Source organism: Globicephala melas, chromosome 20 (genome assembly GCF_963455315.2).
Source record: "Globicephala melas chromosome 20, mGloMel1.2, whole genome shotgun sequence".
NCBI classification, from domain to species: Eukaryota; Metazoa; Chordata; class Mammalia; order Artiodactyla; family Delphinidae; genus Globicephala; species Globicephala melas.
In genome coordinates, this window is record NC_083333.1 from 11,042,467 (window position 1) to 11,066,105 (window position 23,639).

The 23,639-nt window shown below is 50.4% G+C and overlaps 1 protein-coding gene across 13 annotated transcripts in view; it reads right to left on the bottom strand.

The window, feature by feature from the left end:
• The window catches only part of MINK1 (misshapen like kinase 1), a 48,202-nt gene extending 28,368 nt beyond the window's left edge, over positions 1-19,834 (bottom strand). For 5 of the 13 annotated variants that reach the window (XM_030862167.2, XM_030862164.2, XM_060290441.1 and 2 more), the window contains exon 1: positions 19,465-19,833. In XM_030862167.2, the coding sequence (XP_030718027.1) occupies positions 19,465-19,521 (57 nt within the window). In that variant the 5' untranslated portion in view covers positions 19,522-19,833. Of the gene's footprint in view, positions 1-19,464 lie in introns of all 13 variants that reach the window. The other 8 variants (XM_030862168.2, XM_060290439.1, XM_030862160.2 and 5 more) reach the window with 4 other exon arrangements.
• Between the last annotated feature and the right edge of the window lie 3,805 nt (positions 19,835-23,639).

Here is a 23,639-nt window from a genome sequence, read left to right on the forward strand (position 1 = left end):
AAACAATAGGCCCGTTTTCCTGAGCTCTTCCTGTGACCCAGCAGGCCCACACAAAGAGGAAGAGGCGGGGGCAAAGGCAGGGCTGGTACCAAGGCACAGCCTGGGGGAGGGGGACCTTCAATCTGCTAGAAGCTCATCAGCGGCCTCAAAACCACCCGCCCCCCCCACACACCAACCATCTAAGCACTCACACACTGACCGCCGCACAAATGCAGCTTTAAACCCCATCCCTTAGTCCCGCTACCAACCAGATCACTAACCCTAAAGCCCTCCTATCGGGGCCGCCACCAGAGTTCCCCCAGCAGCTCGAATCCCACAGAGATGCAGGCACACTCAGTGCTGGCAGAGGTTGCGGGGGGCGGGGGGTGGCGGCAGAGGGCGGGTGTTCTGGTGGAGGGTGGACACTGGATGTCCTTCAGTTAGCTGGGAGCAGCTATGTAGAGGATGTGCGTGTGTGCCTGCACAGGAGAAGAAATAAGGGAGGGTGTGTGTCTGGGGGAAAGAACGTGGGTTAAGAGGAGGCAGATGGGAATGAATGTGTGGGCTGGGGGTAGGGGAGGGGCAGGAAGAGTTTCATCAGGTCACCTCTTCCTTCATCCCCAAGCAGAGAAAGCAGACACAGCCCTAAGGACCCAAGGGGTCCAGACGCCTGCCTCTGCCAACAGAAGGCGGCCCTCCGAGGCCTGAGTCAGCCTCCATCTACCCTCTGCCAACCCTGCCAACCCAGGGAGCGTGTCGTGTTACGCCCATTCCTACCCCAAGGGCTCAGTATGGAAAGCGGGCCCAAGGCCAAAGCATAAAGACAAATACTCCCGTGGGAAAAAGGAAGCCGGCAGAAGGATCGTCATGGCACCTCCTCACTGAGCCAACAAACTGGACGGGAGAGCTCGAAAGGAAGGCTAAAACCTCCTCAATTCCCCATTGTCCGCAAGATCCAGTAATAAACTGGACGGCCTTCAAAAAACTCCTTTTCCAGCTTTCATCACTCTCTAACACTGACGCTCCACGCTGCTCTGGATAAACCTGCCCCTCACGCTGCGGAACTGAATTGCATCCTTTCATTCTGGTTCCACACTGTGAAGCACTAGTCCTCTGTTTATCGGCATATTTGAAGTATTTTTACGGGAAAGGAGGGCAGGAGGGGAGGAAATCAAGGATGCCCTGGGAGTAGAGGGGCGGGAAAGAAACCAGGAGAGATATTTATATGCTGGCAGAAGGGTAGTTTTTAAGTCACTCCTGCTGGGTCTCCACGCCAGAAGGACATATACACGAACATGAACGAACACACGCGCGCGTGCGCGCGCACACACCCGCACACGCACACACAGATACATGCAGAGGCAGAAGCAAGTCCAGACCCGACACACACATAGACACAAATACCATGCTGATCAGAAACCACTCAGAGCAGACAGGAGCCCTGCCTGAGCCAGGCTGGGAGCAGTTCCCCCACACACCTCAATGCCCAGGTTCCCCACAGACACAGCTGCCCCAGACACAGGCCCTGGGCTGGGGGCTTTATCCAGACCAGAGGTCTTCATGGATGGAGAGGCCCACAGGAGGCGGGTAGCAGGGAGTTAGATGAAGGAGCAGAGGAGAGAAAGTCAGGCAGTAGGGGAGAGAGGGGAGAAGAAGAGGGGCCTAGGATTCAAGCAGCCTTGTGCTGGTTCTAAAATGGCCGCAAGCAAGGCAGGGGACAGATGGTCTCTTTCTGATGCTGAGCTGGAGAAGTGGGGAAAGGGAAAGGGAAAAAATTACCATTGCAGTCAGAAATTTAAAAATAAACCAAAAAACCTAAAAGATAAACAGCCTGCTTCTGAGGTTTCGCCTGCCTCCAGAACCTAAGGGAAAACAGAGAACTGTAGGCCTGGGGGGAAAACCCCCAGCCTCAGGTCTGAAGACTGCTGGAGGTCATGCTAGCCATCCCCCTGCCCAGAGCCGGAAGATCTTGCAAAGTCTTCTAGGCAGCTGAGGTGGCATCTTCCCTTTACCTCTCTAATACTCACTTCTCAAGTCTCAACTTTTTAAGGCCTTTGCGTTTAAAATGTTACAAGCTATCAGAGTCTGACCTTGGCTCCGCCACCAGAATCAGTCTCTGTAACCAGGAGAATCAAGTTCACCACCTCCCAGCTGCTGCCACTGCTGCCATCAGCCAATCACCTAGCTCTCCACAATCCACAGGTGCTTTCACAGTCATTATCTCATTTGCGCCTCTGACCTGTAGGGAAGCCAGGCAGGAATTAATACCCCATTTCACAGATGAGAAAACCAAGGCTCCAAGACGTTAAGTGTTTTCAAAGTGGAACCTGGTTAGTCTTCTGATGGCAAATCCAAGGAGGCATGGCACACACACCCCAGAGCTTTGTCCACTGGATTCCATTTGCCTTCTGTGGGCCAAAGAGGTTCTTCCTTAAGCTCCGATCTGACTGCCTTACAGCTGATGATCCCAGGGATGGTTAATCTGGAGCCCTGCCCGTTCCCATCCTGAGGTCATTTGTTTCTTGCTGGTGTGGGGAGGAGGCAGAGAAGCAGCAATGCACTCTACTGGATTTCTCTCGGTTCTTCTAATACCCCTTGCCCCTTCTCACCTCTGGGTCTTTGCACGTGCTGTCCACCCTTCCAAGGGCATCTCTCCCCTCCCCTTTACCTGCATGCCCCATGCCCATCCTTCCAGACCTCAACACAGACATCACCTCCTCCAGGAAGTTTCCCTGACTATCCTGCTCCCACAGTACTCTGTACGGCCCCTTTCAGGGCACCAATTACATTTTTGTGATTGATTCTTTAATTGTCCGTCTTCTGCAAGACTAAGCCTTAGAGGTCAAGGCCACATTCAATACCCTTCTGTTGAATGAATAAATATAGAAACAAAAGGAAGTTGGTGTTATCCAGAAGAACCATCCCCTTTCCCTCCTGCAATGGTTTCTAACACTAGGTTTTGGATTTATCTCCATTTTTCCAAAATAATCCATAAATATTCACTTAAAAGCAATGTACCAGGGCAGCTACTAAAAGTGAATCCTCTTTTGTTATGTGAGTCAGCGCCCCTAATTTATATGCTTGGTAAACATGTATTACTAGAAAGTGGACTTTCTTAAGGCACAAACTCCTATATAGCTGGCTAAACCCAAATGAAAACATTAATAAGGACCCAAAGGCCGCAGGAGGCAACAGGACAAGAAGAGGTAAAGGGGAAGGTTCCTGAAGGAGAAAAGAGCGAAGCATTTTGGAAAGGAGAGAGGAATAGGCAGAGGCTGGGTTAGGTGAAGGGCAGAAGAAAGATGCATCTTAGACAACTTAAAAGAAGGTTCAAAAGTATAAGAGGATAACTCGGGGAAATATTTTCTTAGCTGAAGCGGAAAGGCAGCCAGGAGTCTAGTAATATAGAATGACAGGGAATGGTTAGTGTTTATATCTCACTAAGAATCAGAAGGCCTGGGCACTGGTTCTGATTCTTTCATGTAATGGAGGCAAATCAGCAAATCACTTAAGCTCCCAGAGCCTCTTTTCCTTACCTACCCAACCCCATCCCACAAGAGTTCATGGATGTAAAAACATTTTGATATCCACAAAGCGCTACAAATTTGCACAGTCATTATGAAGAGACTTGCCTCCCATAGAGCAAGAAAAACACTGTCAAGAGGTGATTTACCAAGACTGCTGGTGTTACTGGGATTTAGAGTGAAAAGTGGCAGCTCGGGAGAAAAGAAACAAGATGAAAAAGTAGAATTATGAGGAGGGCAGGTGAGAGAGAAGGGAGAAAAAAAAGAACGGTGGCCTTGGAGGTAGGGCTGAAAGGGGTCGGGGGAGGGGTGGTCCCTGGGAAGCAGATGCTCGGGTGAGAAAGGGCAGAGCACGGAAGCAGGAGGAGGCTGGAAGGGGCAGATGTCAAGCCCATTCAGGCTGGCAGACACCAAGCTCACGGAAGAGGACAACAATAATCACGGGCTGGATAATAAGAAGGCTTCTCACTGCTGGTTTTCCACTGCAGCACAAACAAACCATTATACCTCATGGCCAACAGCCTCCTGCGGGAGCCAGGTGTCCCCAGACGCGAGGCAGGAGGCTGGGGAGGCTTCATGACCGAGAGAGCCTGTGACTCGTCTAACCCCCGTGTGGCTTCTATCTAATTCCAGATGCAGGACCAACCAGATCCCATGAGAGAGGACTTAGGAAGGAAGGCTCCGACAGGGGACTATGAAAAGATACCTTGGAAGGAAGGGTGGAGGGAGCAAAGCTGAGTCAGTGGGGAGAAGAGCAGGTGGAGGGTGGGGCCCAGGGGGAGGGGCAGGAAGGACTAGTCATCTGCATCACAGACTTAGAAACGGTTACTCTCCAAAGGGTGGAGGCCAGTCACTCTCCGGCCCCACCAAGGACCAACTCAGAATAAATTACAGCCCAAAGGATATAGGTGAGACAGAAGGAGGAATTTCCTGACCAGCAGGATGGAGCAAACATGCTCACCCAACTTTTCACCAGGCCCGTCTCGCCTCTTTTTTTCTAAGAAACCTTCCCTGGCTGCATTCATGCCAACTTTAGGGCCCTGTGACCAGTTCATGCATTCACTCAACAAACATCAAGTGCCTGACAGATACTAGAATGTGGCAATGAACAAAACAGAAATGGACCCCTCCTTCGTGGAGCTTACAGGAAGCAGACATTAAAGATGCAATTACACAACTACATAAACTCAACTGTGATAGGCTATAAGAAAAAGTACAGGGCACTATTAGAAAGATTAAAGGGAGGTCATGATAGGGGTTGAGGCGGGGTCGGGGGGACAGTAAAGGGCTGCTGGGGAAGTGATATTTGTTCTGAGACCAAAAAGACAAGTCGGAGTTAACCGAGCAAAGGTCAGGGGTGGGGAAGGCCCAAGGCCCTGAAGCAGAAAGAGCCTTTAGTCTCCAGGCAAGGCCAGCGAGGATCCTCGTGGCTAGGCGCCCCGCCTGAATCTGTGCCTTTCCATAAAGCACTTTACACATTTTTGTGCGAAAGTCCTGTCTCTCACATCTGAGCAAAGCCATGTATTCCCAGCAGAATGTCCCGAAGGGTGAGGTGCAGGTTTCCCCACTCTGGCTGACTGCTTCCTCTGGGTGGGCCCAGAGCTTTCACACAAAAGGGCAGGCAGGGCCTGAGGCACTGCTCAGCCACTGCTGGAATTCCTGACTCAGGGGGCAGGACAAACAGGAGTTTCAAGTTCAGATATTAGATTTTGAAGTTGCTCTTTCTTCCAATGAAGCTGGAAGATGGTAGAAAACTCTAGGGTAGGGAAGGGGAAGCCAGGCCCACACCTGGGGACTTAGTGACTCACCCACCCACAGCCGTTAAGATTGCACTCAATACACTGGGTGGTTTTCTCTTTCCCAAATGAAATGTGAAGGAGGAGAGGAATGTTACCAGAACCTTTCTGGTAACTTTCATAAGAGACACCCTTTCTGGGCACTTTCACAAGAGAAATCATGGGCTACCACCTATCTAATGAGCAGTTACCAAGCTAAGCACTTTACTTACACTTTTATTTAACCCTGAAACAGCCCTGTTAGGTGGGTCTTGTTACCCTCATTTGACGAATGGCGAAAATGAGGCATGGGGGTAGTTATGACCTTGCCAGGGGTCACACAGTAGGTGACAGATCTGGGATTAGGATTCACATCTGTCTCCAGCGTCTATGCTTTTGGGGGTGAGTGATGATGGGGAAGGCCTCACTATACCAGGTCCCTCCCTATCCTCAAAGACCAAGTAAAAATGCCCTCTTTCCAGGTCAGTCCTCACTTGGTCTGCCTGCTCTTCCCTCGGCACTAACAGACTCAGGAAAGTCTAAGCAGTGCACGCACATATACTGAAGTTCATACTCCAAATGGTCCTTCAGACCTTTTTCTGAACCTTCCCTCTATTTCGTGTTCTTCCCGGATGCCCAGCCCCACGTCCACACCCCAACTTCGCCCCACCCTGAGCTCTCTCCACAGTAGGTGCTTGTGTTTCCCAGACCAGCTGGGAGACACCATGCTCAGTTATCCCACCCTGACCGACCCCTCCCCCAGTATTGTTTCTCTCAACTCCCCCTTTGCCCAACTTCACACACGTAAGTGCACCTTTCCTTACCTATACTACACTGTAAAGCACACATCTGATCCATTCATGTGTTTAAGTCAAGAGAGCACAAACAGGCCAGCCCACACAGTAGGCACACAAAGATATTTAGGAAGGAAGAGAGGAAAGAAAGGAGGAGGGGACTCTTGGATCTGGGGGAGCTTAAGGATTATCTGGTCCAGTAGTTCTCAAAGGCAATCTGCATCAGATCACCTGGGAAAACACACATACCAGGGCCCCACCCTGGACGGACTAAATCACCTCCGGAGGGCAGGGCCTGGGTTAAAAAAAGGCTACCCAGGTGATTCTGACTGAGCCTCTGATTAAGAGCCACTGTTCTCATCCCCTTGTTTTGCAAGTAAGGAAACCAAGTCCCAGAGAGATAACACGCATCCTGTAAACTAGAGCGAACTGAAACAGGAACCACGTGTCCCAGCTCCTAATTCCACACTGGCTCTATGCATCACGTTGCCTCAACTCCAACAGCCCCTGTGTCCGCAGGCCTCCGTCAGGGAGCTCTCTGGAGACGTCAGTATCACCCTATCTGAGCAGGTTACAAGGCCAGGGCAGGGGATCTGGGCAGCAGCGGGGGCATTAATCATTGACTTGTGAAACACACCTCATCTGCACAGAATGCACCTTGGACTCCAGGCTGACCAAACACACACGAGCCCTTCGTTTCTGGTGGGGCCTCGACACTGCCGCAGAGCAGTATGGGTATCGCAAGTCAGATCTAACTAGCTCTGGGCCCCTGGCCTGCTGCTGGCACCTCTGGAAATGTAAGATGGTCTACGGATGCTCTGCTTTAAACACAGGCACTTAAACCACTTTTTGCTTTTATGTATGTTGGGGATGATAACCATGCCCACAGGCAGGCACGATGCCAGACGGCGGGATAACAACTGGGGAAGGCCGTGCTTCCATGAGTCAGGGAGTGGGACGTTCCTTCATTCACGCTTTGAGTACCAGGGGTGGGTGAACCAGGCTCAGCCCAAGAAAAACAATCGACCCCAATTCATACCTGGCTCAATCTAAGAAAGAAATAGGCTTTAGTGAGAGGGACTGAGGTGAGAAGGGCCACTGGGCACACCCTGGAAGGTGATGCTGAATACATGTAGCTTCCTGTAAGCTTGTACACAGAAAACAGAGAAAAGACTATGAGTCCTCAGAACCTGGGATCCGACTCGAGGACAGGTGATCTGGGGAAACAGCCCTGAACAGGGGACCCTAAGTTGCCACCCCCAACCTACTGGCTAGAGGCCCCTGTGGCCTGGATCTTGACCTGTTAGGCCTCTCTATGACACAGGGCTCTCCTGCCCTCCTCTCTTCCTGGGTGGCTCGAGTGCCAAACGTGTCTCTCCTTCCTTTTTCCTTCTTTCCCCATGAAGTCTGATGAGAAACTATAAATCGTGTGGACAAAGTGAGGAGGCCGGGCAGGCCACTGAATTGGTCACCTCTATTCTAAGAAATCCAACTCAATTCTAGGTCATGCTTTGGGTCTGTCCGGGGGTGCGGACACCACAGAGGGATACAGCCTGACCCGGCTCCAGACTGTGCAGGCCTGGAGGCCCAGGAGGGTGACATCAAAGGGGCCTCAAAGGCTGCCCATGATTTCCCCAAGACATCTTTAGCAGCTAACCACCCCTTCCTCCTGTAAGCATCTAGGCCTTTTCTGTGGCCCATCGTTCCACAGGAAAGAACTCCTGGGCTCATACTGCCTGATACTAAAAACCTACCCTCCCTTTACGTGATGTCACCCAGGTACGAGCTTTCAGTTACTACTGACACATGAATACGTGATGTTGAATAAAGCCTCCAGCCAAAGTTGCACCGCTGGCCACCCCTCGGGAAAGGTGGAACCCAGGAAGGACAGAGATACCCTACCGGGTCCAAGGTACTCATCTAGGGATGGTTTTCTTCTACTACCAGAAAGACGCCCAGTTAACACACGAACCCCTCACACACAAACACATAAATGTTGTTACCTTTTATTATCTTCATGCCCTACATGATCTTCTTTCCACCTTCCTATAGCAGCTACCCACCAGACCCCCAGCGTGAGAAGTAAGAGCTGAGAACAAGCAAGATGATGAATATAAGTACAAGAGAACCAGAAAGCAAATGACAGTTGGGAGACGGCAAAAGGAGCTGAATGTGGAAGAGAAACCCTCGACTTCTCTTTCTGCTGCCTAATTCTTTTGTGATTCCATGTAGCCATTTCATCTACAATCCCTCTCAGAGGTGACTGCCTTGCACTGGAGCCAGGAGGGAGGGGGGTGTCCTGAGTTGGCTGATGACACATGGACTTCTGAAACAGGCCACCTCACCTGACTCAACAAACAGTAAGCATCTGCTATGTCAGCCCTCTGCTCAGCTCTGCACACACAGAAAGGGAGGAGACACAGAACGGTGGTTGCCAGGGGCTGGGGGAGGGGAATGGAGAGTTCATGTTTAATGGGGACAGAGTTTCAGTTGGGGAAGATGAAAAAGTTCTGGAGAGGGATGGCGGTGATGGTTGCACAACAACGCGAATGTACTTAATGCCACCGAACTGTACACTTAAAAATGGCTAAAACGGGGGCTTCCCTGGTGGCGCAGTGGTTAAGAATCCACCTGCCAATGCAGCAGACACAGGTTCGAGCCCTGGTCCGGAAAGATCCCACGTACCGCGGAGCAACTAAGCCCATGCGCCACAACTACTGAGCCCGCAGTGCCACAACTACTGAAGCCCATGTGCCTAGAGCCCGTGCTCTGCAACAAGGGAAGCCACCACAATGAGAAGCCTGCGCACCGCAACAGAGTAGCCCCTGCTCGCCGCAACTAGAGAAAGCCCGCCCACAGCAACGAAGACCCAACGCAGCCAAAAAAAAAAGGCTAAAATGGTAAATTTTATGTTATGTATATTTAACTACAATTTAAATAATTTTTTTTAAGGTGGGTGGGATGAGATAGTCTTCCTCTCCTCCCTCTGAAGAACAGGCCTTCGGAATCATTAACTCTTTCCTCCAGAATAAATCTAAATTCTCGGGCATGCTTTCCCCTCCTATCATCAGAGTACTGTGCCCGGCAGCCTGACATCTAGAAATCTCTACCAGTTCTGGGCACAGGCCCCATGGAGCTTTGTGTTCCCAGCAGGTGCCCACCAACGCCAACCCACCAGCAGTTCACAAAGGTTCAGGCTCAAGTCATTTACTTAAAAAAAAAAAAAAAAAAAATTTTTTTTAAAGTCACTTAATCCATCAATCAAGTCACTCCCTCTTCTCAAAAAATGCGCCCATGTGATTAAAACCTGTCCTCTACCAAGACGCAGATCTAGACCGTGTGCTCTTGCAGATGGTGACCACTTCTCATACAGGCTGCCTCCAATCCGTGAAACAGGCCATGTTCCTAAGTCTCCTCATACTTCACCACAGAAACTTTACGGACAGTGTTATATCCTCCCAAGTGAGCCCACAAAGCCTGTTTCCCACAGGCCACACACTCATGATTAAAGCCAGTTGAAAACAATACTGCTCCAGGTACATAGTCCAGAATGTCAGCTGCAGGGTGCCCTCCCCTCAACACACACCCACAGACACAGACACCTGCCACCTGGGCGCAGGCCTCCACCAGCACAGGCGCGCACAGGCTCAGGTTCTGGGTTGAGTCTGAACCCGGGTCTTTTATTTATTTTTTTTTACTTTTTTTGGGCATGCCACTCTGTATGTGGGATCTTAGTTCCCCGACCAGGGATCAAACCCATGCCCCTGCATTGGAAGCGTGGAGTCTTAACCACTGGACCACCTCGGAAGTCCCTGAACCCGAGTCTGAATCTGAAATCCGCCGCTTACTGGCTGTCCAACCTTAGGCACGTTATTTAACTTCCCAGTTCTGTAAGCCTTGGTCTCGTCACCTTGAAAATGAATAAAATATCCTACTTCAAAGGGTTATTGTGAGGGATAATGAGATTATATAAGGAGGGAACATACTGCATAGTAAGTATTCATTATTATTCCTATTCTACCCCAGAACCCCTTCTGAAATGAATCCACATTAAAATACAAATGACTTGTATCAGAGCAATTTTTGTTCTGAACCGAAGAGAGAGAGAAAAAAAGAGGGCTTCCTAGAGGTCTGGAGGGATAAAGGAACCGGCAAACTTCTGAACCACAGGCTGCCTGTGCCCCCCAACCCTGCTTTGTGGGGTTGAAGGTAGTTTCCACGGTGAAGGACCTTGTGAAGATTACAGGGACCTTCTCCAACTTCACCAAACCTTAGCTAGACTAGACCAAGAACCCATCCAGTCCTGCCCTCCTAAGTTGGATTCAGATAGTGAGAAGTGATGGTGGCTCTCCTGCACGGCTGCATCAGTGCATCCCCACCAGCCACTCACCAACCCCCAAAGCTCTGTTCTTCTCCAAAGGATACTAGGCAAGTGGTCTTCCCTCTAGTTATTCCCTGCAATTTGAGCAACGACACTTACTCAGCACACCTCTGTCTTCAAGGGGCCAACCGTAGGATGCAAAGACACGAGAGAAGAGATAGGTACGCCAGCCTCCTCTCTCACACTGTGACCACACACCTACCTCCGCCTCCCCTCCCGCTGCTCAGGCTTTTGGGTGCCCCTGCCCAATTGTTTTGTTTTTGTTTTAATTGAAGTATAGTTGATTTACAACATTATATCAATTTCTGGTGTTCGGTAGAGTGATTCAATTATATACATATATATTTTTCAGATTATTTTCTGTTATGGGTTATTACAAGATATTGAATATGTCTGAATCTTTTCTTGAAGACTCTCTGGTGAACATGCAGAACTGAAGACCAAGTACGACATGCTTTCAACCACTTTCTTACAAATGTGCCTTGAAAGAGAGAGTGGGTAGGTGGTGAAGAGAGAACATGAAAATCTTCTTCCTTGCAGTCTGGCTCTGGAGCCTGCCCAGTTTACCTCCAGAGGTGTTCGGGCAGACAAATAAAAGCTGTGAGAAGAGCTAGGCGCCATGCACACAAGTAATTTACAGCCTACATTCCTCTCTCCATCCAGCAAGAAGGAAAGGAGGGGACTTAGGACCTATTTCCGACTTCATGGAAGAAAACATGTCTAGTCCTTCACCTGACCTTTCCCACGTCCATAACAAGTTCACAAGAGGCATATTGGCAATTTGGGTGGAAAAACAATTCTTCAATTTGCTGTCCGGTCATGGCAGGGTGGTTAACATCCGTGATCCCCACATACTAAATGCTATTAGTGCTTCCCAGACAAAGTGACAATGAAACCTCCCTCCCCAACATTTCCAAACACCCCCAGGAGGGCAGTGCCACCCTAGTTGAGAAGCACTGAGTAAGGACCTGTACTGTTTTGTGTCACACGGTGCCCAGCACATACAAGGCACTCCCGTGGGAAAGTCACAAGAATACTTAGCTCCAGGGACTTCCCTGGCGGTCCAGTGGTTAAGACTCCATGCTTCCACTGCAGGAATCTTAACCCTGGTCAGCGAAGGGTTTGATCCCTGGTCAGGGAACTAAGATCCCGCATGCTGCACAGTGTGGCCAAAAAATTAAAACCAAAAAAAAAAAACACAAAAAAACTTAATTCCGTATCTCTGCCCAGCGAGTAATTACTGAACCCCTACTGTGCGCTCAGCGTTTTTGTAGGCACTGTGAGCATCAACAGGAAGTATGGATCATGGCTCCTATATGTAAGGAAGTGACAGGGAACGCAGGACCATGAAATATTCAACATGGGTAACATACACTCAAATGCTACACTACAAGGTCCATGAAAAGGTGGAGAAGGTGACCAGGGAGGGCTGGCTCGGTCAGGGGAGGATTCGTGGGAAAAGTGGAAGTTGAGGTGGCTTGAAGGAGGTGGAATTTTCTTCACAAAGCCCCGCTGATCCTCAATCCGTCCCTGCAAGGACCGCTGTTCAGAGGAAAGCCCTCCAAGCCTGTGGTTCCAGGAGCAATTCAGCAAGCCCAGCCCTTCAGATCCTGTCCTCGGATGATTTCTGGTGCAAGAGGGTGTGAGACGTTTCCCCTTCTCTCTCAGAAGACCTGCTGCTGTCAGGCCTGCTTTCAGGAGGCCCTTCTCATCCTAAAGGCAGAGCGGAGGCGCAGTCACTGCCACACGCACTGACTGAGTCAACAGACTCCGAGTGGTTGAACGGATGCTTCACTGTCACCCAGCCGGCAGCGGAAGCCTCTCCTGCCCCAGGGACACGCACTTGCCTCCTCGGTCAAAGGACTTCTTGCCTGCTCCCTTACCAGCCTTCAACCTTCCTCTCAGGCAGAGTCTCCACGTCCTCCACTCATCCCTCTCTCCACGGCGTGTGCCACCAAACGCTTCCCACAGCCCACCCCGCCCTCCTGACATTTCACCTGCTCCTGGAGGCTGGCTCCTCCAAGAAGCCCAAGACTGTGGTTCTCCAGCCCTGTTTCATTTCAAACGTGCAAAATCAGCAACACTCCCCCTACACACCTCACTCATCCTTGACTTGTACAACAATGTTAAACTGAGAGTTGCATACACACACACACACACACATGTGTGTGTGTGTATATACAGATAGATATACAGTATCTACCTAATGTTACGAAGAATCCCACATCCCACAACCACAAAAGCTGAGCCAAGGATGGGCCTACTTGTGCTTATTTCTGTGAGGCTTACCGACCTTCCAACCCTGGACACTCAGGCTAGTAACATCGATTCAAACACACATACACACACACACGTGAGGAGATGAAAATGTTACGTAGCTTGACGGTAGTTATCATTTCACTATGTCTGTGTCTATCAAAACATGTGGTACACCTTAAATACACACAATTTTTATTAAAAATACAGCATGAAACATCTAGCGGTATACCCTTCTCCCTCATACAGCCGCTTTGGCCAATCGGCACACCCACGCACCCTCTGCAGAGCGACATGCGAGTCCACACAGACCCAGTACTCAGAGACGCTCCTCCCAATAAACAAAAATGACAGTTATATGCCCTTTCCATATAATACCCTTACCCTTTGAAACAAACTTTTTTTTTTTCCCTCCCATAGGAAGGTTCAGAAGAAATCCTTTTGGAAATTAAGCCTGGAGTTTCTACCGCATCCTCAGACCCCTGGCCCTCGGTTGCTGACCAAATGCTCCACCCTAAGAATGGCCCTGATCCAAGGTCTCCCAGTTCTGGCCGTCGCCAAATTCCACCTGCTGGTTCACCTCTATCTGCTCTTTCTGTGGCAATGCTAGCTTGGTTTTTCAACGTGTGATTTGTCTCTCTCTCAATCTATCAACCAAATATTTGTCTTGCAAAAGGTAAAAACAATTCTTTTATGGGCTCTCACGGCATGCCAAAGTTTTCTGCTACAGTCCTTATCATGACTTGCAATTTTATGTATATGTAATTATATATACACAATTATTTTATTAATGTCTCTCCCCACAACTAGACTGTAGGAAAACCATGTCTATCTTGTGTGTCACTGTATCCTCTGTGCCTAGTTCTAGCTCTTTCCTCAAGCAGAACAGGAAATCCTACCCACCATTAGCAAGCACATCCTCGGCTGTCTGGCCACTGGGCAATATCTCTAGGGGCTCCTTGGATCACCACAATTCCATCCCTTTCTTCTCTCCTCCCTCTGCCATTCCCTACCCTGATTAAGAACAAAAAGCCTCAAACACCTTTTCAATTGCCCTCTGGAGGAGCTTCCCGTAGATGGAAGAATCCCAGACTCAAGTCAAGAACTGGTTGGTTAGGAGAAGAGCAGGAAGAACAGGAGAGATGAGAGCATGAATATGCGCTTCTACCAAGTCATGTTCTTGTATCTTCCTGGATCCTGTGGGCATTCAGGAAATGCTTTGAGAGCTGACTTGTTAACCTGATCACTTTTTGTTCAATTTCTTCAACCTGCTAAAGAAAAAACTGAGGGAGCTGTGGTGTAAAGTGAGTGCTGGGGGAGGGGAAAAGACTGCATATCAGATTTCAAGATGACCACCACAGGATAACAGAAAATGAGTATAATTCACAGCAAACAGATTTAACAAAAACTTCCTGACCCTGAGGGTTCTAAGATAATGAGGAAGGCAATAACAGTTTAAAAAAAAAGCGGGGGGGGGGGGGGAGCCTCAGCTTGCAAAGGGCTTGCTTAGAGGGATGCTTCCAGAGGTCTGATTAAATAGCTCAGAATAGTATGAACACACTATTACATACTTCCCGTAGTATCTAGAACCTGATTCTCAATAAAACAGACCAACAATGCTTGGTGACTGACTGATGCAGGAAAGGATATTAGTCATAGTTTTCTCTGGTACAACTTTGGAGACAGAAAGATTCGTCTGGCAGACTCTCAGATGGCTTCTGGAGATGCTCCGCAGCCCCAGAACTGTTTTATGTTCCTGGATTGAGAGATCACTGCATTCCTTATTCATAAACCAATGCCAAAGTATAAGCTTGTAAAGAGTATGTGCACACTTCCTGCTATCTTGTCCCCAGGATGACAAGCAAGGACACTCAACATACCCAAACTGTGTGAGTTACCCCCTTTTAGGCACACAGTTCGGAGTTGAAAGGAATGGAGGCCATATCTGAAATCAGGATTCTACACAGCATAGTCTTAAGTGAGCTCCTGGGATAAGCGTGAGGGGGTGGGCCAGCCTGCTCTCTTGCTGACCTTCTTACTGTTCTCTTAACTGTGAAAACCTCACTTCTTCAAAGACCCTCCCCTCCGTGTGTTACAAAGGGCCATGGCTCTGTCCTATCCCGCAGCATAAAGGGTGGCGACGCCTCTTCCCTCGTTTGGGGGATGGCTGAACACCCAGTTCCAGCAAAGTTCTCCGCAACCTTCCTTCCATCCTCTTGCCAAAGCAGCTTTTCACTTCACTCCAAGTGCCACTAGCTCCCCAAACAGCCCCACTCCCATCTGCGGTTCTCTAGGAAAAAAGTCCCCAGTCAATGCCATTGCTTCTGCTGCAGGAGGTCAGTCTCCCCATCCCCTGCCTGAGGCATCTGTCGTCAACATTTGGACAGCAAGCACAGCGGAGTGCAGCAGTTGCTCAGCAGCCTAGAAGTACATGCCCAGAACTGCCAGCTTTCTGAGTGGAGCTGGCTCCACAGCCTCGTGAAGGAAAAAGGAAGGGGAAGCGACTCCTCCAAAGAACAGACACAACAACATAAGATCATTGGAGAAAGAACATCTCTGTCAGCACTACTACCCGGCAACAAGTCCCTCCTGACTGCACGTCATGGTATTATTTCAATACAGCCACACTGCGCACAGCTCCATGGTTCCAAGGACACTGCAGTCTAAAACCTCCAGCTGGCTGGACAGTAAAGAGAGGCTGCCTGGTTTATGAAGTGGGTCAACCAAAAAGAGCAATGCAAAAGGAGAGAGGTCAGCCCGGGGTCTGCTCCCTCCTTGTCCCGTCCTCTTCCACTGATACGTATCCTTTGTGAGAAGCCAAGGGTTCCAAGTCAGAAGATTCTCCTGGAATGTAACCAAGCCTGGACACAGAGAAGGTTTGACAAAAGAGGCCCGCTTTTTCTCTTGGAAGGTCCTAACTTTACTTCAAGGACGTCGCTCCGATGGAGGCTTCCAGAACTCTTGTTTACCACAAGGTCTGATTCCAAAAACAACCCAGAAAAGATATATTCTTAATTATGTGTATATAGACAGCAAGAGAAAGCCTAACAAGCATGACACTTACTGAATGCTTTCTCTAAGCAAGACTGTGCTAAGACCTTTCACTTGTTATGATACGCGTTTATTCAACAAACAGCTGAGCCCCCACTATGTTCAAAACACTGTTAACAGGCACTGGGGATGCAAAAATGAACAGAACAGTCAAAATCCTAACTTGCACTGAACTTATATTTTAGTCGGGGTTGATATATATAAATATGTCAGCTGGCGATAAATACTATGAAATAAAACAAAGCGGGCTAAGGGATGCTATATAAAAATTTATATGAAAACGAAGCAGGGGAGGAAGTGCTATTTTAGATACACTTGCGCTGGAAGCCTTCTCTGATTGTCATCTGATAACAATTAACAGTAAGGGCGAGGGCTTCCCTGGTGGCGCAGTGGTTAAGAATCCACCTGCCAATGCAGGGGACACGGGTTCGAGCCCTGGTCCGGGAAAATCCCACATGCCGCGGAGCCACTAAGCCCGTGCGCCACAACTACTGAGCCTGCGTGCCACAACTACTGAAGCCCATGTGCCTAGAGCCTGTGCTCCGCGACAAAGAGAAGCCACCGCAATGAGAAGCCCGTGCACTGCAAAGAGTAGCCCCCGCTCGTCACAACTAGAGAAAGCCCGCGCACAGCAACAAAGACCCCATGCAGCCAAAAAACCAAAAAGCAAAACAACAACAACAACAAAAAACCAATAAGGGCGATCATATAGTCACGATGTGCCAGGAACTGAACTAAGTACTTAATATGCAGTATTTCATTTAATCCTCAGCAACTCTGAGTTCAGTACCATCACTATATACAGATGGGCAAATGAAGCCTTAGAGAGGTAAGGCTCTTTGCAGACTCTGCAGCAAACTAGGGAAGAAGGGGGAGAAAGGCCAAGGTTACACAGTAAGTGAGAAAGCAGGGACTTGAACTCAGGAACACAACCCCATGCTACTGGGCTGGTGGATAAACAGAGCCTCAAAGAGGTCAAGCGTGCCTGTGGTCACAGTGAGGTAGGTCCACCCGCCTCTCCGCACATGGCTAAGAGACAGTGCAATTCAATCTTCCCTAATATCAGACTATTACTCTCATCACCAGCTGGAAGCCAAGCCCTATCTTGAAATAAGAGGAGAAAGACAACTTGGGCTCTTTGACGCCGCCTAATAAATGCTGAATATGTTCCTCTCCCATCCCCTCCCCAGGCCCCCAACACGAGATGATGTAGTTCAGGGAAACACGCTTTTCTGCTAATTCTCCAGGTTGCCCTTTCTCACTGGAAAACAGACAGAAACAGAACAAGAGATGACTGAGAGAGCTTCTCAACAGTGCCACAGGGGCTCTCCGAGGTGGGGTGGAGGGGACAGGCTCTGAGCAAAGGCCAGCAGCAAGGAGAAAGCAGGCCTTCTGCAGCCCCATTTCAAAGAAAGCACTCCCTCCAGCCCTGGAGTACTGGGGTGGTAGTGGGGGAAGGGCAATGCTTTCTTAAGCATCATGAGGCAGGGAAGACATACACACTGGGAGCAGGTCACAGGGCTCTCTTGAAGAAGGGAGAGGAGAATAAAGCAGGAGGCGATTGAGGAAAGACGCTAACATTGCTTCAAGTAGAGAAGTCCAGAAGGGAAATACCAAATCCAAGGTCAGATGGTGTTTGCAGAATTGCTGGAAATCCCAGGTTGAGGGTCCAGGCCAAACTACCAGAAGAGGCTAAAGGGAAAGAGAAGCCCAAGGAGAGTCCCACAAGGTTTAAACCAAAGGTCATGGTTTGGACCCGCCTTCTCTTTTATTATATTTAAGTCACCACAGCACAGGAACCTATAGCCAGAGTTAATCAACAACCAAGGTGGGAAGGGAAGACGGGGGCTCATCCTAAAGACAAGCTCATTAAGGGGAGCCTGGATTTCCACCTTATATCCCAGCTGGCTTAACTTGAGAATCGCAGTTTAAACTGATCTTAAGAATCTCCCTCCTGGGCTTCCCTGATGGCTCAGTGGTTAAGAATCCACCTGCCAATGCAGAGGACACGGGTTCGAGCCCTGGTCCAGGAGGATCCCACATGCCGCGGAGCAACTAAGTCCATGCACCACAACTACTGAGCCTGCGCTCTAGAGCCCGTGAGCCACAACTACTAAGCCCGCGTGCCACAACTACTGAAGCCCACACGCCTAGAGCCCGTGCTCCGCAACAAGAGAATGAGAAGCCCGCGCACCACGAAGAGTAGCCCCTGCTCGCCGCAACTAGAGAAAGTCCACCAATCTCCCTCCTAAAGCCTTCAGACCCTCTTGCCACCAACACACACACTAACTCTCACACACACACACACACACACACACAGAGTGAGAGAGAGAGAGAGAGAAATCAATGTTCCGTCTCCCTCCTCAGCAACTTATCATCTTATCTCCAGCAAGTCAGGTCTCCTAGCCCAACACTGCACCAACCAAATTATGACCTGAATGGCAAGAAAAACTGTGTCACCTAGAGAAACCCAATTAACGACATGACTCTGCTCTCTTAATTCGCCTCTCCCCTCCAGTCATATCCGGGGCACCTGTGTGGCTGACCGCCTTTTCCCACTACTGGCCATGTTCCCTGGCTAACTCAAAAGCCAGAAGACGATTTCAACAGGGGCCTCCAGAGCAGCTAACCCAGAGATGGGAAATCTTGCTCTCCCCAACACCTTGGCCTGTTGAGAAAGCCGGAAGCACACAGGACAAAAACACCCCCTGGGGGACAGGCGGGAGTCTTCACCTTGAAACCACTCAGTTGCCCCTTAAGCCAGGGCTCCCTGCTAAAGAAACACACATAAATGCTGCTGAAAGCCCCCAAATGAGGGCATGCAAGAGCCCCAGGAGGGAAAACGAATATTTCGAAGAAATTCCTGCTGCAGTTGTTTCCTCTGATCCCTTTTCTAATGAACCCCTCCCTGGAGAAATCTCCATCGCCTCCCCCTCCCTCCAGCAAAACCAAGAATACCCAGGCTTTTCCAAACCACATGCTGCATGTGTTTGTGTGTGTACAGACATACAAACATCCTCTTCCCAGCCCAGGCCAGAGTTTCTGAAGACAAGAAACGCGTCCCCTCCTCCCCCCGTGCACTTGTCTCTCCTCCCAGCCCCACGCTGCTGCAGAGTCGGTAATGTAATATGCGGGGACCCTGAGACCGGAAATGCCTGGTTCTGGACTGCTGCACTTGAAACGCCAAGGCACGGGGAGAGCTGAGCAGGGGATGAGGGCGGCGGTAGGAGGTGTGCGGCGGAGAGGGGAGGCTGAAGTGCCTGCCGACCGGGAAGAGATGCAATTCAGGGCTGGGCGAGGAGGAGAAAGGGTGATGAGGGGGAGGCTGGCAAGGCAAAGTCAAAATTCGAGGAGCCGAAAAAGAGGAGGGGGAGGAAGAAGAGCTAAGTAGGAGCAAGGGGGGAAAGAGGCCTCAAAGCATGTCAGGGGCCAGGGAGGGGCATCACGGTAAAGATTCTGCAAGCTCAGGAGAACCAGAGGGTGACCCTCAAACACCTGGGAGGAAGGGGATCCGGAACCTGAGTAAAGGTAGAGGAGGAGGGAAGAATGGGGGCGGGGCACCCCAGGGCGGGGACCGAACTGGCTCCCAGAATCTGCAGCGCGTGGAGAGCGTAGGGGAGCGGAGGGCGGAGGCCTGGCAGCAGCGGGCGCCCGGAAGGGGGCGGGGGTCGCCGCGGGGCGAGGCTGGGGGGCAGCGCGCTCACCCGCAGGGCGGACAGGTCGATGTCGTCCAGGCTGCGGGCGGGGGCTGGGTCGCCCATGGCCTCCGCCGGGAACGGGGCCCCGGGGCCGCTCACGCTCCGGCTCGGTTATTCCGCTGCCGCCGTCGCCGCTTCTCCCCCATCGGGGGATCCCGGGGGCGGACTCCACCGCGCCTCCCGCGGAGAACCGGGAGGGGGAAGGCCGGCGGGAAGACCGACCCACCGACTGACAGGCGATATCGCCCCAGAGCCTGCAACCCGAGCCTCCCGACTCTCCCGCGCAGGCGCAGAATGGCCGAGCACCGGGGAGGGTGGAAGAGGGAACGTGACGCGAGCGCGCCGGGTTCCCCCTCCCCCTCGACGCCGACACCTGCGCGCAGGCGCAGGAGAGAGAGCGAAAGGCGCGCGCGAGGACTGAGCGACCGCGCGAGTCTAGCGTGAAAGAAGTGGGCGGTGGCCGGGGCCGCCGGGGAGCGCGCCCACCAGCTGGTGCGCGTGCGCACACGCGTTTCGTTCCCTCCCCGTATTTTTTGCCCTTTCTCTCCCCCGTTTCCTTCTGAGCTCTCCTTTGACGCCTTTCCTTCCCTTTCCCTCCTCTTTCGTGTGCCCAGCTGCCAATCAAGCCACCCACCGCTCTATTTGCGGGGGGAGGGGGGCGGGACCCAGCACCCTCTATTACTAGGGGGGTTGTTATGGTAACTCCCCACGCGAGGGCTGGGTGGCCTCTAGATAGGATGGGCTGTCCACCCACCTAATTGCCATGGCAACAGTGGAGCCGCTGAGGGAGGGGCCTCTTCGTGAGAACTTGGCTGGAGAAACCACCTGGGGGATGGGGAGTGGAGAAGAGGACTGGCTGCCTCAGGAATGCCCCTGACCCCCTTCCCCGGATGCAGTGGGGAAGGTTGAGAAGGGGATCTCAGATCTCAGGATAGGGAATCCTACCGCAGACCTTTGTCTCTGCACCTCTTGTTCTGTACATAGGAACTGTTTCAACAATTATTCATTGACTGATCCCTGGAGCTGTGCGAGGGGGAGGGGGTGGCAAAGGGAGGTGGAAGGGAGGAGAAGGGATCTATGTCCAGCCCCTTCAGATCTTGCTTGGGTCACCTCAGGTCTAGTCATGTTGGCGTAGCACCCCCAGCCATTAGCCTCACTGGAGGCTGGGTAATGCTATATAAAGAACAAGGAGTCATGTTCTGCCACTGACATGCTGTGTGACCTTGAACAAGTTGCTTTGCTTCTCTGGGCCTTTCTTTCATTGTGAATTTGAAAGAAAGAGAAGGCCGTTTGATCTTTGAGATCACTTCCAGCAATGATGGTATCTCCAAAAGACCCCACTGTCAGCCTTAATGTAAACATCACTTAGAAGAGTTTGAATGAAAAGTCCTTGGAAAGAGGCAGACATCCTCCTTTCTGGACCCTTCTCCTTTGCACATTCCGATGCACATCCAGTCTTGCTCCTCTCCCGCCCGCCCCTCCATGCCCAGTTTACCTTGCTGTTGTCCTTGTCCAAGCTATAATCATCACCTGCCTCCAATACTCTTATTAGCCTCCTACTTGGTCTTCTTGACTGACCTCCTTAGGTCAATTCTCTATACTCAGAGTGCATGATTTTTCTAAAACTCAAATCTGATGTCACTCTTCTGTTTAAGATCCTTCACTAGCTCCCCACTGTCTTTGGAGCCTCAAGTGTGGCAACCATGATCCTTCAAGATTCTGCCTGCTTCTCCTGCCCTGTTTTTCAGTACTCCACCGTTCAACCTCACATGTTCTAGCCATATGGAAATCCTCTACACGCAGTTCCCAGAACTCAAAAGACCCTCCTCAACCATTTCTTCTCCCCCAGAATATTCTGACCATGCCCATTCTCACTGACTTTTGCTTTGTCCTTCATGTCTAAATCACCTCCTCCATGAAGACTTCCTTGACCCCCTGAGACTGAGTTTGGCTCTTCTGTTTTAGCTACCTGGCTTCAACCCATAGTAACATTTAACACTTTGAATTGTAAATGTTGAATCTCCTTAAAGGCAAGAATTATGTCAGCCTTGTTCAACACAGGGCCTGGCACCCACTAGAGGTTCAGTAACATGCAAGTGAATGACGGCCTGTGCGTCTGGGTAGGCACTGTGAAATATAGTAACTCCAGGACAAGAGCATGGGATAGTAGGAAAAAACACAGTGCTTTGTGCAAATCATTAATCTCTCAGGTTCAATTCTATCATCTGTAAAACAGAGATAATAACAGGAAGGTTAGGATAAAATAAAATTAGGTATGTGAAGCACTTGGTATATTCAAGGTCCTCAGTAAATTTACCAATGCCTGACTCAGGCAGTGTTTAATAAAGACATACTGAATCAAAGAATGAGCAAATTGGGGCTTCCCTGGTGGCGCAGTGGTTGAGAGTCCGCCTGCCGATGCAGGGGACACGGGTTCGTGCCCCGGTCTGGGAAGATCCCACATGCCGCGGAGTGGCTGGGCCCGTGAGCCATGGCCGCTGAGCCTGTGCGTGCGGAGCGTGTGCTCCACAACGGGAGAGGCCACAACAGTGAGAGGCCCGCGTACCGCAAAAAAAAAAAAAAAAAAAAAAAAAAAAAAAAAAAAGAATGAGCAAATTAAGATCACAGAGGTAGGACAGATGGCCACCCAAACCTCAAGAGGCAGTCTAACCTGGGGGGTGGGGAGGATAGAGAAACAAGATTGGCCCTGTGCTGATAATTATTGAAGCTGGAGTATTGATGTGTGGGTACCTGAGGTTTCATCAGTCTATTCTCTACTTTTATGTCTATATGAAATTGTCCATAATAACTTTAAAAGAGACAATATGGTAGAGGAAGCCCTGGATCAGGCATCAAGAAAAGTTAAACTATTAAAAATAAGACAAATTTTAGGGCTTCCCTGGTGGCGCAGTGGTTGGGAATCCGCCTGCCAGTTCAGGGGACACGGGTTCCTGTACTCTGGGGCCCGTGCTCCGCAACGGGAGAGGCCACCGCGATGGGAAACCTGCGCACCGCAGCTGGAGGAGGCCTGCGCACAGCGGGGAAGACCCAACGCAGCCAAAAATAAATAAATAGATTAAAAATAAGACAAATTTTGGATCCCTGGGGGTTGGACATTTTGCACAGACCCAATCACCCTCAGGGCCTCCCACCCACCTTGGGAGGCTGGATTCATTCTCTTCACCCTGGGTCTAGAGGCAACTCTTCTGATTGCAGGCCCACTGCTTTTTTTCCCTACACTGTGCGGGCCTCCATTCAAGAAACTCCAGGACAAATGAGTGGGGAGCAGATAGACCAGCAGACAGTATGAAGCAGAAGCCCACCTCCCCCTGGCCCAGCCCTGGGGCAGCTGCTGCCTCCACTCCACTCGGCAGTTAATGAGGTAATGGTCCCCTAAGGAAAGAGGCCCGGAGTGCTGACAACGAGGCTAATTAGCAGAATGCCAATTAGTACCTGGGGACTGGCTCTACATGGGAGGGGAAATTTCTTGTGTGGAAGTGGCTTCTTCAGAGGAACGGGGTGGGGGGGCTGGACTCAAAGGAGAGGATGGGAGCAAGGCCACAGTATCCCCTCTCTCCACACCATCATCCACAAGCACACCCCTCCTCCAGGAAGTCCTCCTAAACTGCTCACTCTATTCCCCTCTGTTTCTTCCTGCTCCTGTGATCAATTCGGAGATTGGGGAGTGAGGCTGGGGGAACAAAGGGCAAGATCCAGGACTGCACTAAACTTTTTTCTAATTGCAAAATATTTCACATATACAAAAAGATATGGAAAAAAATATATAAAGTTCATATCCCACCACCCAGCTTAAGAAACAAAAGTCACCAATTCACTCAAAGAGCTCTCTCTGTATACCCGTTATCTTATCCTTTTCTCCCCACCTGCCGTGGGAGGTAACCCTCCTCAGTCCAGTGTGAACTACATTCTCTTGTAGACTACACCGTCTATTTTCTCTCTTCCCTCTGGAGCAATAGAACTCTGTGCAATGTGCCAACCAATAGAACTCTGTGCAATGACGGAAATGGTCTGTACCTGCACCGTCCAATATGCTAGACACGAGTGGCTCCTGAGCACTTGAAACATGGCCGCTGCGAGTGAGGAACTAAATCTTTACCTATTTCTAATTGTAATTAATTTAAATGTAAATAGCCAAATGTGGCTGGTGGCTACTGTACTGG